General features: G+C 38.2%; 2 protein-coding genes across 2 annotated transcripts; one reads left to right on the top strand and one right to left on the bottom strand.

Moving 5' to 3' along the window:
- The first annotated feature begins 451 nt into the window (after nt 1-451).
- gcdhb (glutaryl-CoA dehydrogenase b) lies at nt 452-10,112 on the top strand. The gene is made up of 12 exons (XM_036589588.1): nt 452-582; nt 1,458-1,584; nt 1,894-1,932; nt 2,484-2,624; nt 2,717-2,779; nt 3,146-3,316; nt 4,223-4,352; nt 6,228-6,444; nt 7,485-7,588; nt 7,841-7,966; nt 8,592-8,752; nt 9,500-10,112. The coding sequence occupies exons 2-12, from the start codon at nt 1,482-1,484 to the stop codon at nt 9,571-9,573; spliced, it is 1,329 nt and encodes a 442-aa protein (XP_036445481.1). The 5' UTR covers nt 452-582; nt 1,458-1,481; the 3' UTR covers nt 9,574-10,112.
- Nucleotides 10,113-12,195: 2,083 nt separating this feature from the next.
- Nucleotides 12,196-16,391, bottom strand: syce2 (synaptonemal complex central element protein 2). Its single transcript, XM_036590499.1, has 4 exons — nt 16,308-16,391; nt 16,069-16,157; nt 15,761-15,956; nt 12,196-12,387 (listed from the first exon to the last, which is right to left on the bottom strand). The coding sequence occupies exons 1-4, from the start codon at nt 16,389-16,391 to the stop codon at nt 12,196-12,198; spliced, it is 561 nt and encodes a 186-aa protein (XP_036446392.1).
- Nucleotides 16,392-18,590: the final 2,199 nt, after the last annotated feature.

Here is an 18,590-nt window from a genome sequence, read left to right as displayed (position 1 = left end):
TGGTAGTGCTGACATGTCCAACCTGAAAACACAAAGTTTAGTCAAAATTCAAGGCCGCGTCAAAACCGCACTATCATCAGAAACGATGAGGAATTAGTGCTCGAGCCCTGCAGCTGAACCGAAAACACATCGGTGCTGCAAACCGATTGTGAAACGAACCGAAAATAGCCGAGCGTTATGTGACGAACAGCCTTCAGCGGATTGGCAGTCTGTAACACACCCTCAAACCCCGCCCCCTCTGAGAGAGCCAATAGGAAGTGGAGGTATAAACATCACCAGTGGGGCATATTTTACAGACCCACATTTCGTAATAGACCTTTAGATCTACAGAACAAATTAACAGATCTGCGTAACATGTCATGCTGCAATATGGGCAATAAAATATGATGTACAGTTGCTCGATGTTGCTCAATCTTGTATTTAAAAAAAGTTTTAAACCTTTTTTCTGGAAACCTGCCTCTCTCAACATGGCGCCCTCAGCCGGCCGAGTGACCCGGCCTGACGTCACTGAGCTGCTGACGCCGTCAGTCAGTTTCAGAGTGAAGTCTGCAGCAGCGGGACTGTCTGGGTCTCTTTTATCAGGTAACTGAAATGCGTTTACAGGTCACATCTGAACCTTAAAACTGAGAGTTAACTTTCTTTTGTAATTTTGTAAGCCTGTCATCGTGTCGCTGCTGCTGCGCAGTGGAGTTATTATCAGCTACGCTTAGCTTGGCTGGGTGACTTGCTGGCTGATAGGTCAGGAGTCTAATGCGAGGCTGCAGTGGCTTCATATTCTCCAGCTTCTTGTTCGGATTTTCCCGGTCCACCTTAAATGATGCAGCAGTTACAGTCCGGCGCTGAAACGGGAACATCACAAAAAGAAGCTGGAGAATAAGAAGCTTCTGCTTCGCCAGGCAGGTCGAGCATGTATTTTATTCAATTATAAATTAGCCAGTGTATTAATATATAGTCTGCTTCTCTACGTGTATGTAGACATTTGCGTTGAACAAGAAACGTTAAGTTATATATCAGTGAATGTTGTTTACAGATAGCATAGCGCTACGCTTTATTCGGTGATACAATGCTAGCTAACGTTAGCTGGATTGATACTACCACTGTATGACTATATAAGTCTTTTTAAGAACTGTGTTAAATTAACTGTCTGAAAAGTGTCCAGGCGGGTTATTAGTGTGGCTTCCGGTCAGTCTGATAAAACGCCGAGTTTGACTGGTGCCGTGTTTTATGTGTTGTTATGCAACTTATGCAAGAGCTGCTGGGCTCAGCTCACCAGCTAAGCTAGCTAAGCGAACACAGTGTGTAACTGTAACTTAGCTAGCAGGTGTCACCTCAGGGACTCTTTAAGCTCCGGGTAGTTCAGACCGACCCTCAGCCCACAGAATGTAAAGAACTTGATGTAATTTCACTTCTAAAGTGTCCAATGTGTTGTCATTTCTCCACTCATGCCTGTGTTTCAGTGTCAGAGCTCCGTTGAGTTCAGCATGGCTTTAAGAAGCGCCGTGTGTCGCCTCGTCTTTAAGCCTCAGAGATGTGCCTTCACTGCAGCATTCAGAGCTCAGGGCACTGCAGCACCTGTACAGCGCGGTGAGACGCGTTCATTTAGTATTATTTCATTCTTTAATATTGTACTGTTTTATTATGATATTTAATTTACATTTTAAGTAATGGGCATTTGATAATGATCTGTTGTAATTGTAACCAAATGCAGGATCATCATATTCTTTGCAAAATCTATTATTTTATTGAATCAAGCATTGTAATGCTCCTCTTAAACGCTAATTCTTATAACTTGTGTTTGCAAAACTGTATTTTGCACTTTAGATTGTAGTCAGATCATAATTTTTAATAAATGCTTATTTTGATTCTCTGCATTTCATATATTATCCTCTTCAGAAGCAGAGAAGGGTGGTGAGAAGAAGCAAGTCAAAGCACGTAAGTTGACAGATTATCATTTATTTTTTACGCACAATGTGCTTTATGGGTGAAGAGCCACCAGGTCTACAGGTTTTTGTTCTGATTGTGAGACAATCTGATTTTACTAATGAGCAGTTTTAAGAGAAGTTATTGAAATCAGGCCTTGTTGTGAACAGCTGCAAAAAGAACTTGCAGATTTATATGATAATCTCTGTTCTCTGGACACTAAAGCCTAGTCTAACACACTTCGTTCTAAAATTCAGATGACTGTGAGGGCCTTGCTTAGGCATGTTTGATCAAGTTTAAATATGAAATGATGTATTGACTTTTGATATATTTTATTATGGCAGCACAGCTCAGATGTTTTCAGGGCACATTTTACTAGCTAGTTTCTTGATGAGTCTTGCGTCTTTTTATAGGACTGAAATAGACAATAAAGTTTCATGACAATCAGGCTAAAACATTGCCAAATAGTGATTTTTACACTCTACTGTAAATGGTCTTGTCAGAAGATTTTTATTTTATGCTTCTGTCATGACCTCCTTTTGCTCCACTATGTAACCTCTCAGCTAAAGTGCAGTTTAACTGGCGTGATGCTCTGGATCTGGAGGGATTGCTCACGGAAGAGGAGATCATGATTCGAGACTCCTTCCGAACATACTGCCAAGAAAAACTCATGCCTCGCATCCTGATGGCCAACAGAAACGAAAGTGAATAAAGAATATATATAATATTGATTACAATTGCAGTTGCCCTGTTTGTATTGCATGTGTTTTGTATTGACTGTCACTATGTTTCACAGTTTTCCACCGTGAGATCCTGAATGAGATGGGTGAGATGGGTGTTTTGGGCCCAACCATTAAAGGTATGTTAACTGCTAACCAAAAACATGTGAGAAACATAATGCATGTGTTTGAGTGACCTAGATTTAAGATAGCGTGACACAGGTGTTAGAGAAATGGACTCTGTTCTCTTTATTTGTGACTAAAGGTCTGCCAGAAGTTTACTCTTTATGCTATGTGCGGGTTTTACTTGCTCTTTTAGTGGCAGAAGCCTCTAAAGACTGTGCAGAACCATTAAACCTGGCTAGGTGAAATAGTTTTATTACAGTTGTATTGCATTATATTATATTATCATCTGTTACAAATGGTTAGCACTGCACATTCTGACTTCACTCTCTCTTTCCTTCTCTCTCTCTCTCTCTCTCTCTCTCTGTCTCTCTCTGGTGCAGGCTATGGCTGTGCTGGTACAAGTTATGTGGCATACGGGCTGATAGCACGTGAAGTGGAGCGAGTGGACAGTGGTTATCGGTCAGTAATGAGTGTACAGTCCTCTCTGGTCATGCACCCTATCAACGCTTATGGCACAGAGCAACAGAAGGAGAAATACCTCCCCAGACTGGGTAACACTGCAAATACTCTAAATACTGACTTATCTCCCTCTTAGACTCTCTAATAGTCCACAAGAGATTCTGGAAAATTAAAATTCTAAGATGATGTTGAAGCACACATTATTCAGAAAAGTGTCCTCTGTGAAGCTCATTTTCTTTTCTAAAACTACTGCATTAACATAAGGCCATGTTATGGAATAAAAGTGTCCCTTTTAATAAAGCTGCATGCATCAATGCTGTCATAAGAAAACATCTCATCTTTTGTTTTTTCACAATTTGAAAACTCCAGCCTTTACAGTCTGTGAACATTTCATGACACATAGACTAATAGAAATAATGAAAAGTAAACCTTTAAAGTTTTTTTAAAGCCCCTGTCTATTCATTTCCATGATTTTCTTCTGTTATCTATAGTTTTATGGTACTTTTACTATGAACTGGCAGAGAAAGAATACTCTTGGTCTTTTCTGTTGAGAGATTTTTTTAAATGACTTTTTCCTGCTGTTTTCATCTTTTACATTTTTTATTGGGTGAGACTAAATTTGGCCCAAGCGACATCAAGATCTGCCGAAGTACCAATCGAGTTAGCAATATGTATTCGCATTTATATACTATTAAATTGTATTAAAGTATATATATTTCTTAAGTATAACACTGGTAAACACTTTTTCCATGGTGCATGTTTTGAAACCATGTTGACAGGGGCTTTAAACTTATATAAAAGATGTTAAAAACATTTTTTCCTATAATGTTACTGTTTCAGAAATACAAGGTTTTCTTACAACAGACACAATGTAACTAAATTCACTAAAGGTGTAGGTAATTAGCTGAACTATTGACTAAATTAAATTAGCCTGTGCTGCTAGGATTTTTGGTTACCAGACTTGTGACTTCGTATTTGACCCACTGTGTGCCCAACAGCACGGGGAGAGCTTCTGGGATGTTTTGGCCTGACTGAGCCCAACCACGGCAGTGACCCAGGCAGCATGGAGACCAGAGCTAAGTACAACTCGTCCAGCCGCACCTTCACCCTCACTGGCTCCAAAACCTGGTGAGTTCTGTCCCATACCAGCAGCAAGATACACATCAGCTGCCAAAACTCATCTGCTTACCCATCACTAAGGCTGGGCATGCACTGCATGACTTTAAAATTTTAACAGATTACTGTTTTCAAACACTGTGTCCACTCACTGTCCACTCTGTTAGACACTCCTACCTGTCAGTCCACCTTGTAGATGTAAAGTCAGAGACGATAGCTCATCTGCTGCTGCACAGTTTGTGTTGGTCATCCTCTAGTCCTTCATCAGTGGTCACAGGACGCTGTTGGCTGGATATTTTTGGTTGGTGGACTATTCTCAGTCCAGCAGTGACACTGAGGTGTTTAAAAACTCCAGCAGCACTGCTGTGTCTGATCCACTCGGACCAGCACAACACACACTAACAAACCACCACCACATCAGTGTTACTGCAGTGCTGAGAATGATCCACCAACCAAATAGTACCTGCTCTGTGAGGGTCCATGGGGGCCCTGACCACTGAAGAACAGGGTAAAAGGGAGCTAACAAAGTACGCAGAGAAACAGATGTACTACAGTCTGTAACTGTAGAACTACAAAGTGCACCTATATAGTAAGTGGAGTGATAAAATGGACACTGAGCGTAGAAAGAAGGAGGTGGTCATAATGTTATGCCTGATTGGTGTATGTGCAGTGTATTGTAAAGTAAAATAGTATCCAAAGAGTGTTTGTAGGGTTAGAACTATTTTATCACTATCAAATTTCTAAATATAAAAAAAAAAGTGTAGGTTTGCTAGTTGTTTTGGATAGCAGTTAAAATGGCTGTTTTTGCATCGTAAACACTGCAACCCCTGGTTCCTATCACTACCTCTGTAAAGAAAATCTGAGTTAGTAAGTTTCTGTACAGTGCATCAAAAGACTTGACTGTCTACATCTCAACAATTGAATTATACTTAAATTAGGAAAAAATAGTCAAATTTCCCTTTCAAAATCTGAGTTGCCAAGTTACTGAGTGTTCTATTAACACACAGACTATATTCATATTCACACAGTATCAAAACTCTCCTCGTAATTGTTTTTTGTTAAATAAATAGGAGAATTCTGTTAACACACTAACTGTATTCGTACTCACATGGTACTTGTCAATAGTTATTCTTGTCAAAATGTTGAGAACATTCTGTTCATCTTCACATTATGTAAACTGGCACTTGTTGCCACATTGTTGAAATGGTGTTAACCCATGTCTCTGAAGTTAACCACTCCCAAGCTCATTTTCTTATGTGTGGTTAGATAGGCAGGCAGGCAGAGGTCAAAGCAATATGGACTGCAGACTTTTTTTCTTCCAGCACTCAGGCTGCCTAAAAATAGACAATGGCTCACATTACAACATAGTATATTCCACCTATATTACAGACAAGGAGGGTTAACAACATCACCCTAAACACCTATTTTGAGTTGACATTCCAAAAACGTAATTTAGAAATTTGTATCAAAAAATAAAATTATACCAAACAGACAACTTGGTCACATGTCCTTGTTAGACCTGATAGATGTTTGTAGTATAAAATCAAAAATTAACAAGAAGATAATGCTTAAAAGAAGAATTAAATGGCATTTGATGCCGTGAACACACAGATCAATTTGGGACTGTTCAAGGTCAATGAACTTAACTTCAAGGAAACAGTCTCTGTCATTTGCCCATTTGCCCACTTGAGGGCACCATTTTTAAACTTTCTAGTGCTGTTGTTGTTCCTGTGGTCTGAGTAGAACTGAGTATTAAAGATCCATCAAAAATCTATTAAAAATAAAACCAGTCATGGAGTGGATTTGTCTCAAAAGAATATCATTACATATTGCATGTCTACCTTTATGAAAGTCGTTTATACTATGTAATGTGTTCTCTCGTGTCAGGATTACAAACTCTCCTGTGGCTGATATCTGTGTGGTGTGGGCCAAGTGTGATGATGGTAAAGTGCGTGGCTTCATTCTGGAGCGGGGCATGAAGGGTCTCAGCACACCCAAGATTGAGGGAAAGTTCTCCCTGAGGGCTTCCTCCACAGGCATGATCATCATGGATGATGTGGAGGTGCCAGAGGAGAACCTGCTGCCCAATGTGTCTGGCCTGGCGGTGAGAAACGTCTGCTGTGAACACTGTAGAATAAAGCCAATAAGTTTGATGTATAGCCGTATGCAAATGTTTGAATATCAAGTTCAAATGACATGTTTTGTTGAACACATCCTCTACATGGAACACACTTAAATATGGAACCGTCCTACAAATATCAGTGCATAATTTCTGTTTATTTGCTGAGTCTAACATATTGTAAAAAAAAAATAAACATGAAATATAAAATGTGCAATAACTTTTGCACAGGCCAAATTTGAAGTTTTATTTTTCCCCACTAGTATGTCATATTCAGCAAATAAACAGCAACTGAGCATTTTGATGTGCAATATGTCCTTATTTTCAGTAAATGAACAGATATGTAATTTCACTGGGGAGCCCAAACATTTGAATATGACTGTAAAATTTTACATTTAAAAACGTTAAAATTTTTAAGCTCAAGTTCCATTCATTCCCTTCTGCCATAAGAAGGGACGTAGCAATCAGAGGCTGCTTTAATTCAGTTCATGTTCAAAACAGTAAAACACACAAACAACACAAAGCAAAACAGCTGACACACGTCAGGAGCAAAAAGTTTAAAGTGAATATTTATTTTAAAATGATTTGTATGGAGATGATTCAGGTGTGATACACTTACATGAGGTACAGCACAGTACTTTGTTTGTTCTGTTTTGTACAGAACATCAGTGTTTGATTTGAGACTATAATACCCTAAAAAATTAGCTGTTATAATACAAAGCTTGTAGTGCATAATGCCTCTCATGAGACACGGTGACCATGGCTTTACAGCATGACTTCTGAACATGAATTAGCACAAGCTTATCAAATGACATGTCTAAATATCATTCTGTTGAGAGTCCCTGGCTTGGCAGCGATTCAACTCAGCTTCATTTTATACTGTTGTGATTCAATGATTTCACAAACTTGAGATAAAATAATAGCAATAGTTGCAATCTTACCATCTAACACAGAATTAATACAACTAATATTTGCATACATTTATTTTATTGTATTGCATAAAATTATTTTGTCCTGTTCTTTAGGGCCCATTTGGCTGCTTGAATAACGCTCGCTATGGGATTGCCTGGGGAGCACTGGGAGCGGCAGAGTTCTGCTTCCACGCAGCTCGTCAGTACACACTGGACAGGTAAGACCACTGCTGCAGTCTACTGTAAGTTAATCATTATGGCCAAACATCAGTCAGCGCTCAGTTTCAGACACACAAGCAAAGTATGCCAAAATAAAGCAATGCTTGAAGTAGGATGAGACAAGTTTGTATAAGGATGAGAAACTTGTATAAATGTATGCTGGAGAGAAGTCCAACCGGAAGGACAGATTGTTTCACTGGGTTTATTTTGTGTACTCAAGTCTTCTATCTTCCATCTTTTATTCACACCAGGATCCAGTTTGGGGTGCCACTGGCCAGGAACCAGCTAGTGCAGAAGAAAATGGCTGACATGCTGACAGAGATCACCCTCGGCCTGCAGTCCTGCCTGCAGTTGGGCAGGCTTATTGATCAAAAGAAGTATGCCACATCTGACTATTCAGCAAATCTAAACTATTTTCTCTCTATATGTATTAAGGTGACTAGATCAATGGTGTTCAATTACAGAAAAACAGAACTGCTTTAGTGGGACAGGAGAGGGCTGTAAATTAGTTTTGCTTATTTAATTACCTTACTTTATTATGTGCAGCAGAATTTTGTTTTTTAACCTGCTGTAAATTGCAAGTACAAAGAATTAAACAATTAAATCTGATCACTATAGAGAATGGCCTATTATCTTTGTTGATCTATCTAAAATACAAATGTTTTAATTTCTCCATTTATCTTTTGAAATGCATTGTTTTTATTTGTGCCAGATGCAGGACTTTAGATTTTTGGAATTGTTACATGAAATGCAGGTTAGCTTAATATGTAGCATGATGGATGTTCTGTCAAGTATGGCCTATAGCTGGGGTCCCAGGACATCAGGCCAAGTCATAGCTGATTTAATGTATCTGTTAGTTATCAGGTTTATTAGGTGTGTTTGGGTAGGGAAATGACTAAGCTCTGCTGGAAAATGGCCTTCGAGGTTATGTGGGAAATAGTATTTTTGCCTTTAAAAAGGTGACTTTTGTATGTGTATCATATTCTATGATATTTTCTCTAGAGCATCTCCAGAGATGATCTCCATGCTTAAGAGAAATAGCTGTGGGAAGGCTCTGGACATTGCCAGACAGGCCAGAGACATGCTGGGAGGCAACGGAATTGCTGACGAGTACCACATCATCCGGCACGTCATGAACCTAGAGTCAGTCAACACTTATGAAGGTGAGAATAGGGAGAGCAGTTGGCACAGTCAAAATAACGGAGTTGATGTACAGAGGGAGAAATAAAAATAATTATAATCATGTACGTCAGATCTCACAAACTAATTTGTGAGATCTGATGCACGATTATAATTAGTGTTAAAAAAAACAAAAAACAAGTCAAACCACAAGGGTGCAGTAAAGTCAAATATAAAAGTATGGCACTGTTTGTAACTCAATAAGCCATGAAAAGCTGTGTATTGTTTTTTTTTTTTTAAGGGGTGTTATGCACAATGCCAACTGGCTACAAAATACAATATTGTGAAATAAACTAGTGTGCAAAATATACTTTAGTTAACTGTTGATAAAGATTACAATAAACACTTTTTCTATTTATTCAGTGTAGCTCAGTTTTTTTTTTTGTTTTTTTTTTAACGTAAGGATTTTTAATAACTTGGCACATTAATACAGAACTCGACTGATGTGTGGCCATGTGTGCATACAGCATTTTATGACAGATCTGTATGTAGCTCAGCTAACCAGATTTCAGAACCAGAACTATGTTTTTTTTTCTTTTTAATTCAAATTCTTCCATCACAAATGTTACACATAAGAGCATATACACTGTTTTAGACTACAAGCTCAGAGCCCTGTGTATTGTACATCTTCACAAACTCCACTCCCTCTTTCTTACAACATTACATGAATACCTTTGCATTTTTTGGGTTTTATACTTGGAAATTTCACGCTTTGTTCTCTGCCCTTGCAGGTACCCATGATATCCATGCCCTAATCCTGGGCAGAGCCATCACAGGACTACAGGCCTTTACTGTGGAGAAATAAATTTCTGCTCCTGCTGCTTCAACAGGGCAGAATGTGTACTATATAGATTGCTGCTGGCTTTTACTTTGGTCCTATGGTGATCTAAGGTTACTGCAGTGGGTTTTCATTGAACACTACCCCCCTACAAGTTTTTAACACTGAAAATACTGTGCAGAAGTGAGGTTTAAAGACAGAGGGAATCTCTGATTAATGTAAGTCATTTGTAAGTTCATCATATGTAATTACTTTAAGTAGCCCTTAATCTCAAAGCAAAGAACTATTTTTCTACTCTGAATATGATAAACCCCTTGGACTGTAGTTTCATTTCAGGTTTTGTACATAGAATAAAATGTACATGTAAAGATTGTACTCTCGGAGTGAGAGTAAGAACGGTGGTATCTAAACATTCATAAGGACAGAGTAAAATGTAATACAATATTAAAATAAAGGTCAAATCTGTGAATGTTTTGAGCCAAAGCTAAATGTAACCAACTGAAACAAGCATGTCATTCTAGAGTCTGACACTATTTTCAATGTAGGTAAATAAACAGTGAACTGAGTTTGTTGTTTGTTCATGCCTATTTGTCTTTCCTTTCACGTTAACTGTTGCTCACTTATGTCTAATTGCTTAATGTAAAATACTTGGAATAATAGTGTGTTTCAACTTAGAATTTAGTAGAAAGGAATTTGTTCCTTTTTGAATGAAAAGTGGCTGAATGTGGTATTTTTCCAAAAGCTTTAGTTTGAGCTGATATTTGCTTGATAAGACACTAGTTTTTTGGTCATTGATTCACCCACCAAGCCAAAATCTTTGGGTGGCTTTTTAAACTCCTCGATCCTTAATTTGTAACAGATATAAAAATGTCTATAAATTCTTTAAAACTGGTTGGAACTTTAAATGACCACAGCAATCGCATGAACTTCACTCTTTGCAATTCATTCTTTGCGGAAAACAAAAATGGTGTTGACAGGCCTGTCACAGTTATTACATAATTTTTTTATTTGCAATTATCTGAGATGATCGCAAGTGTTTAAGCTGACTACAATATTTTCTACAGATTTAACAACAATATTGTGCTTCAACAAGCAAAATGAAGCATTTGATGCGCTGGATTGACGCAAATAAATGTAAACAATAGCAGTAATGCATTCCTAAACGCACAACATGGGACTTGCAAAAATTTCTAACATGGTGCTCTAACATGTTTAGAGGGCAGCGCGAGTAATGTTTGTTTAGCTATGTAGCTAACTAAGATTTTTAGCATGATTCAGAATTGATGTTTTGTTCTGTTGACGATTTCACTCTCAAGAACAAATCTAGCTTTGATTTACTCTACAAAAGATTCTATAACTGTAGACATTTATTTAAGCAAACATGGCAGCAAGGAAGCAAGATGGATAATCAGTTAATTTAACCACTTTAGGCTGGTACTTTAATAGTTGCACACAATGAACAAAGACAAATTTATTAATTGCAATTAGCTATATGACAATTAATTGTCAGCCAAAATTTCACAATCATGACAGCCCTGCATGTCACACAATCCTCAAAGTACATGCTTTCAGTCTAAGACTGAAAAGAGCACCCACCAAAAATTGGGTAAAAAAATAAATAAATAAATAATGACAGTTGTACATAATTTTTTTTCATAAAATAGTGAATGAACCTTTCCTTATTCAGCTGCCTTACAAAATAACTGATTTATTATCCTCCTTCAGGTAATGCAGTGTAACACAACACCCAGACCATTATGATACACCCAAAGCAATCATTATCATATGCATGTCAATTTTAGAAACAGTCTAGACTGAATCTGAATTACAGTGAATAATTACAGTGAATAATTTTTCATCTTACTTTACTAGCCATGACATGCTTAATGTCATATGGTTTCATAAACTGTTTAACATCTGTGACACAAGTGTTTTGAAATACTTGCCAATCAGAATAATGCATAGTACGGTTAAACTTTCTCTAAGCTCTTTATGTTCTGCTCCATTGTACTATTATCCTAGTTACAAGGTGATTGTGTGCATGTTACCGTGAAAAAAGCCCTTGTTACCTGATGGTCCACTGCTTTTTAGCACTCTGTCTTATCCAGTCCTCATTTTATGATGGTCTGGGTGTCTATATGTAATGAATAGCTTATTATGTTGTAACATTTATAACAACGGCTGACATCAAATTAAACAGAATTAGGTTTCTAAAAATAAGGTTGGAAGAAAAACTTTCATCGTACAAAGCCTCTCTCTTCATCTTACGCAGCAATAACTACACAAACATAGCCTGATAGTTAATGCTTTCAGTAAGTTTAATAAAACTAAACATCAATCACAAAGAGCACAAACACATCCTTTCAGGTTCTTGTGCCTTACAGTACTTTTTCAACAACATTTATGTTTTAAATTAAACTTTTTGTTGTTCCACTAACAGAGCAGCATTACATGCTGTAAGTTTTGGATTTATTCTAGAAAAAAAATAATTTCTGCTAGAGACATAAAATGAGTGAGCGTTTCACTACTCCAGTAATATAAACAACTTCTATATTATTGTACTATGGTGTTCCACTATTAACCTCTACTGGCTTTCAGGTATCTGGTGCTATGGAAGTATTTTAAGTGCTGTGTGATGTGGCATTGTGTCTACTGGGCAGTTTGTTGTAGACCTTTGTTGATGGCTGCCAGTGTCTGACTGGCTCCCTGTAGCTCCATGCTAAGCTGAGTGCTGCGCTCCAGCACCTCTGAAAGCTCTGTGAGCTTAGTCTCCATCCCTCGACTGTGCTCCTCATAATACTCAAACATCTGCTCCTTCACCTGCTGGCACATCTCACTCATCTGCAGTCATACACAAACACACAGGACAGATGATGGCAAACTTCACAGACCAGGGATGTCCAAACCTTTTTCAAAGAGGGCCAGATCAGACCCTGTCAAAATACCAAAGGACCAAAATATTATTCACAAATGTTTCAAAATATTAAACTGTAATATATATATATATATATATATATATATATGTTTCAGATCACCAAACAAATTTAACCCAAGTAAACACAAAATGCAGTTTATAAATGAAGGTCTTTATTATTAAGGGAAACAGAAATCCAAACCTACAGGGCCCTGTGTGAAAAAGTGATTGGCCCCCCCCTTCTTCAAATGAGAAACAAAGTAATTGAGATCTATCAGTCTGGAAAATGTTATAAAGCCATTTCTAAAGCTTTGGTACTCCAGCGAACCACAGTGAGAGCCATTATCCACAAATGGCGAAAACATGGAACAGTAGCCTTCCCAGGAGTGGCCGTCCGACCAAAATAACCCCAAAAGTGCAGCGACGACTCATCCAAGAGGTCACAAAAGACCCCACAACAACATCCAAAGAACTGCAGGCCTCACTTGCCTCAGTTAAGGTCAGTGTTCATGACTCCACCATAAGAAAGAGACTGGGCAAAAATGGCCTGCATGGCAGAGTTCCAAGACGAAAACCACTGCTGAGAAAAAAAGAACATAAAGGCTCGTCTCATTTTTGCCAGAAAACATCTTGATGATCCCCAAGACTTTTGGGAGAATACTCTGTGGACTGACGAGACAAAAGTTGAACTTTTTGGAAAGTGTATGTCCCACATCTGGCGTAGAAGTAACACAGCATTTCAGAAAAGGAACATCATACCAACAGTGAAATATGGTGGTGGTAGTGCGATGGTCTGGGGCTGTTTGGCTGCTTCAGGACCTGGAAGACTTGCTGTGGTAAATGGAACCATGAATTCTGCTGTCTACCAAAAATTCCTGAAGGAGAATGTCCAGCCATCTGTTCGTGACCTCAAGCTGAAGCGCACTTGAGTTCTGCAGCAGGACAATGATCCAAAACACACCAGCAAGTCCACCTCTGAATGGCTTAAGAAAAACAAAATTAGGACTTTGGAGTGGCCTAGTCAAAGTCCTGACCTGAATCCGATTGAGATGCTGTGGAATGACCTTAAAAAGGCGGTTCATGCTCGGAAACCCTCCAATGTGGCTGAATTACAACAATTCTGCAAAGATGAGTGGGCCAAAATTCCTCCACAGCGCTGTAAAAGACTCATTGCCAGTTATCGCAAACGCTTGATTGCGGTTGTTGCTGCTAAGGGTGGCCCAACCAGTTATTAGGTTTAGGGGGCAATCACTTTTTCACACAGGGCCCTGTAGGTTTGGATTTCTTTTTCTCTTAATAATAAAGACCTTCATTTATAAACTGCATTTTGTGTTTACTTGTGTTATCTTTGTCTAATATTTAATTTTTTTTTGGTAATCTGAAACATTTAAGTGTGACAAACATGCAAAAGAATAAGGAAATCGGGAAGGGGGCAAACACTTTTTCACACCACTGTATAGCACAGAATTTGAGCTTTCTTTAAGTTACTGTGTTTCCTATCACTATATTAAAGATACATTTTTATTGTTTATTGTTAAAGATACTTTTTTATTGTTGGATTGCTCAGAGCAATATATATCAGTAAGCATTTCTAACATATAATAAAGAGTATGTTTAAGAGTAACAATAAACATGTCTCTGTGTAAAGTCTAGTACATTCCTATTCAAGTGTTTACTTGTTGTACAAAATAACCAAAAATCTATACATTTTTGGTTTTGTTAGCTAATGTCCTTAACATATCAAATAAATGCAGCTACCGCATTAAATGCCTTAAAACAAGAAGAGCAAATAAACAGCACAAAGAGCCACATATTTGTTTGCATTTTTTTGGTAATATTTACTGAACTAATGAATTTATTCTGATAAAAAAGTTGGTGCTGTTAGACTCGGGTAGATTGTAGTTGCTTTAGTTTCTCTGACCTATGAGTATTTATTGTATTTCTATGCTTTGTTTTTTATCTACGGATATTAAAAATTACAGACTTTGGCATATGAGGCACACTCATTTGCTGTGGCTCTCGATGGAAAAAGTATTTAAATTTCCATTCTGCCCAAATTGATAATTCACAGTGTTGAGTTTATGCTTTATGGCTGTAGTCTCGACTACATATCATTCGCTGCAAGTCTAGTCAGAGAAGAAAGGCTGTTAAAACTTTAGCTGCCTTCGTTACTACAGTGCTACAGTGCTTCGTTTACAGTGCTGTTGCCAAGCATCAGGTGAAAGGATAAACTGCAACATACTGGCCGGTGGGCCACTTATAACACACAGAAGCCACAGGCCTAATTACAATTAGTCCTCAGGCTGCATTTGGCCCAAATGTAGTTACACCAAATGTAGTTGATCAGCCAAGATGTTTGGTGTCCAACGTTTTCTTTTTCAGTTTTGCACTAAAGCTATGAGGCCAATAAAGTTAAGAATTAATGGAAGCAAATAGGCTTCTATACAAGACATACTATTATCAAAGAGAAAAAGATCTTGAATCTTGTCCATATTGACCATTTTAAATAACAGTATGTCAGACATACTACATAAGAAACCACAAAAGCAAGTGTATTTGAGAATACTTAACAGCTTGACAGAGTTGCAGTATGCATGATGCAAATTGGTATACATAAGCATCTGTTACTTATTAGCAACAGTAGCTTCAGAGCTCCAGTGCAAAACTAAAGAAGCAAACTTCGGATACCAAACATGTCTTGGCCTATCGAGAACATCTGGGACAAGGGGAAAATTGCATAAATAAAATTTTACACAAATGAAAACACATTTGTTATACTGTTAATTTTATGAATACATTCTGTTTCTGCTCCAAACTTCCTGTACCATTTCCTCTTGTCCTGATCATGTTTTCGACCTTCTCTATTTCTCTAGGACATCTGCCACAGCTTGACAACAGAGTATCCAGTAACAAGACGCAGAGACATTGCCAGTGCTGTCTCTGAAATCCCAGCCCAGTCAACTGTTTTAGAACAGTTGAATTTTCTAGGATTGTCTTCTAAGAACAAATCATCCGCTTCCTCTGTCTCCGCTGACTAATTACAAAGGTGATTAAAACCACTAGGTTCAAAATCACCTTCTTAACAAATGTTCCATGACCCTAAGCTCCCATGAGAGTTGTCTGCAGAGTTATGCAGCAGCTTGTGAACTTTTGGATTAAAGTGTTTTTCCTTAGAGTCTTATCTTGCTTCAGTTTATACACCTTTAAACCCAAGCAACAAGCATATTTCCTGCAAACATTTGAATGGTATTTTAAAGTGCTATTTTACAGACTAGGGTTTCTCTAAACAGCAAACAATACCTTCCGCATTAGCTTCTCCTCAAAGCTGTTCAAGACTTTCTGGTCCATGGCCCTGCTCTGGTTGATCCGCTCTATAAGGTCTTGAGCTTTCTTCCCAATCTCATCTATTCTTGAGTTAACAGGGTTGGGGACAACATCATCTACAGTAAGGTTTACAGGTGAACCTCTGCTTGAAACATTGATGCCCGAGTCCTCACTTTAAGAAAAAGATGGAGAGCGAGTGAATATCTGACATGATCAAGGACTTTCATTCTTTTCTTCCCAAAACACTTCATTACCTGGCACCTTTTCCACATCACGTCACTCACCTTTGTTGGTCGTGGCCATCATCTAGTGTTACAAAAGACAGCGTTTCACCTGTTGTCTCATGGTCTATACTATGCCCCTCTTCTGCCAGCTAGGTAAAAACAAAAGATACATAACAAACACTTTCTAATTACTCATTTTTTCTTTTACCTTTTTCAATTAACGTTGCACGAGACAACGTATAGTACCCTTTTACTGCTTTGACCTTAAATAGTAAGATAAAATCTTTAGCTAACGTTACCTTTGTTTGCGCACGATGATGAGCAGCTTTAGGTGTCGACTGAAATGTAGCAGAGCCAGGGTGTCCAAAGAAATGTTGAGCCATGACCTGTAAGACCAAATTACAACTGACTTAACTGTTATATTTAATGTCACAGGTTAACAGATTTAAGCAGCTTTTCGTAACGTCTGCTAGCTAACCGAGCCGCCTTCTAATAGCACGTCAGGAAACGTAACTAACGTTAACGTTAACCGAGCTACCTAGCAACCAGTAGGCTAAACAGCAGCTAGCTAGCTAATTTACTTTACGCTAATTTATTTCTCACATTCGCAAAATTAAGAGGTACTTTGAATCATCTGCTGCTTGGAAACCTAGCCCAATGTAAACCAATGTGTAATGTAGTTTACAAACAGCTCTATTGACATTTAGGTTAGCTAGTTTAGGCTGACATTTCCAACGGCTTCCGAATCCGCACGCGACGGAGAACCGATGTAAGTGAAACAATCGAATCGATTCTTTTCAGTGAATCGATAGAAGCTGAATCGTACTTCGGTAGGATGCGGTTTTGGACGCAGCCATATACACGGCGTTTACATCCGTCTTGCCAGCTGAAGGCTTTGAATAATGATAATAAAAAAACTCACAATACTATATTGTAATGTTTTTATCCAGTCTAAAGACAGAAAACATTACAGTGTGGTAATTTTTGGTTTAATTTAATGTCTTGTTCCTGTGTTTGTTGGTGCTTTCCGAGTCTGACTCCTAAGGCAAATAGAAATGGTTACATATTAAATCTGGGGTCTTGGCAATGAGGTTGTGGGTTGGAGGCCTGAGTCCTTAAAGCCTGAAACCTGAAAGGCTGATCATGCCTATAGGTTGGGGCCTAACTGTGTCTTGGAGTTAAACACTCCCTTCCCTCATAGAGAAACTTACCGAGTCAGAATCGTTCACAGCCGTGGTGATGGGAACCAGACGTCTGTTAAATGCCTCCAAACGCTCCCACACAGAAAGTTATTACATGATATAGTTAAATACAGGGTGTCCCAAAAAATTGACATCATTTCGTAGTCTAATAGCAGCCAATTCTCCCTCAAATGACCTCAAATTTAACAAAATGTGTAAAAACTAACCAAGTTTAATTTTTAATGTTTTTTTCAGGTTGAAGAATGGTGTTCACTAGAAATGAAAAGGCATTTTGTGTGTTAGAATATGCTCAAACACAGTCAAACAAGAGTGTGCAGCATGAATTTTCGAGATAATTCAATAAAAATGCACCAACTGGAAAGCAGATTTGGACATGGCACAAAAAATTCAAAGAGGAAGGCTGTCTGTGCAGGGCAAAGGGATCTGGACGACCACCAGTATCGGAAGATATTACATTTGTGAAGCTTTGCGAAATCGGTTATAAAATCTACATCCCTCTGAATTTCTTGTTCGAATTTTGATGTCTAAATCTTGTATTGTTCAACATGAAGCCTATTTAATTTCGTTTGCCCAGGACATGTAGTTACTCAGATATTCACATCTCAAATGATGTCAATTTTTTTGGGACACCCTGTACGTTACCTGTTGCCTGAGATGTTAATTTACAATAGTTTTATGTTTTTGCCTAATTTATATTTTTCACAACCCATTCATGGCAGACAGGTACATGCAGGGTATTGTAGGGCAAAATAGTCCCAGAAAAAAAACTAATTATTATTAGAAACATTATATATAAATACTCAGAAGAAGTGTGTAGTTTCAGTGGTCATTTTGGATAGTAAATAAAAAGACTTTTTGCTGTAGACATCACAAAGCCTGTTTCCTGTCACTGACATTGTAAATAAGGATCAGTTGGTAAGTTTCTCTAGAATGCTTTCTACAGAATCTAACACACTGTCATTTTTATCCAAAAGAGGACATAGGGTCTTAGGCCAGCGATTCTACAATCCATAATGTATTGCATAATCACAGTAAGATGCTTACCTGGGAATTTAAAACACTTAAAATCCACATCATTGTTTTTTTTTACTGTGCCAAAACAGGGACATACCCAGAGGGAGAGTCGACCCCATATTAAATGCACTGTTTCCCCTGATGTGCATTTGTGGAGTACAGCACCCAGTAATCCCTAAATGGATAAAGCCTTGTGCTTGGCTGTGGGCACATTAATGGACAGAGGTAATAACAATGAGATTGTGCAAGGGACACACAGTTAATCCTTTCTGCTGTTCGGTCAGTTTGGGCAATCTGTGGAGCAATGAAAGAAAAAGTCAGTGGAAGAGAGAGGGTTGAGGTGAGGGAACACTGAGAAAAATGACA

This window comes from Colossoma macropomum, unplaced genomic scaffold (genome assembly GCF_904425465.1).
Source record: "Colossoma macropomum unplaced genomic scaffold, Colossoma_macropomum, whole genome shotgun sequence".
Classification (NCBI taxonomy): Eukaryota; Metazoa; Chordata; class Actinopteri; order Characiformes; family Serrasalmidae; genus Colossoma; species Colossoma macropomum.
This window is presented reverse-complemented; position numbering and strand designations above follow the sequence as displayed.

Coding starts and splice junctions, on each gene's coding strand:
- gcdhb (XM_036589588.1), top strand. CDS start 1,482: ATGGCTTTAAGAAGCGCCGTGTGTCGCCTCGTCTTTAAGCCTCAGAGA. Junction 4,353..6,227: donor CTCACTGGCTCCAAAACCTG/GTGAGTTCTGTC, acceptor CTCTCGTGTCAG/GATTACAAACTCTCCTGTGG. Junction 7,967..8,591: donor AGGCTTATTGATCAAAAGAA/GTATGCCACATC, acceptor TATTTTCTCTAG/AGCATCTCCAGAGATGATCT.
- syce2 (XM_036590499.1), bottom strand. CDS start 16,391: ATGGCTCAACATTTCTTTGGACACCCTGGCTCTGCTACATTTCAGTCG. Junction 16,158..16,307: donor ATCATCGTGCGCAAACAAAG/GTAACGTTAGCT, acceptor GTTTTTACCTAG/CTGGCAGAAGAGGGGCATAG. Junction 15,957..16,068: donor GATGGCCACGACCAACAAAG/GTGAGTGACGTG, acceptor TTTTTCTTAAAG/TGAGGACTCGGGCATCAATG.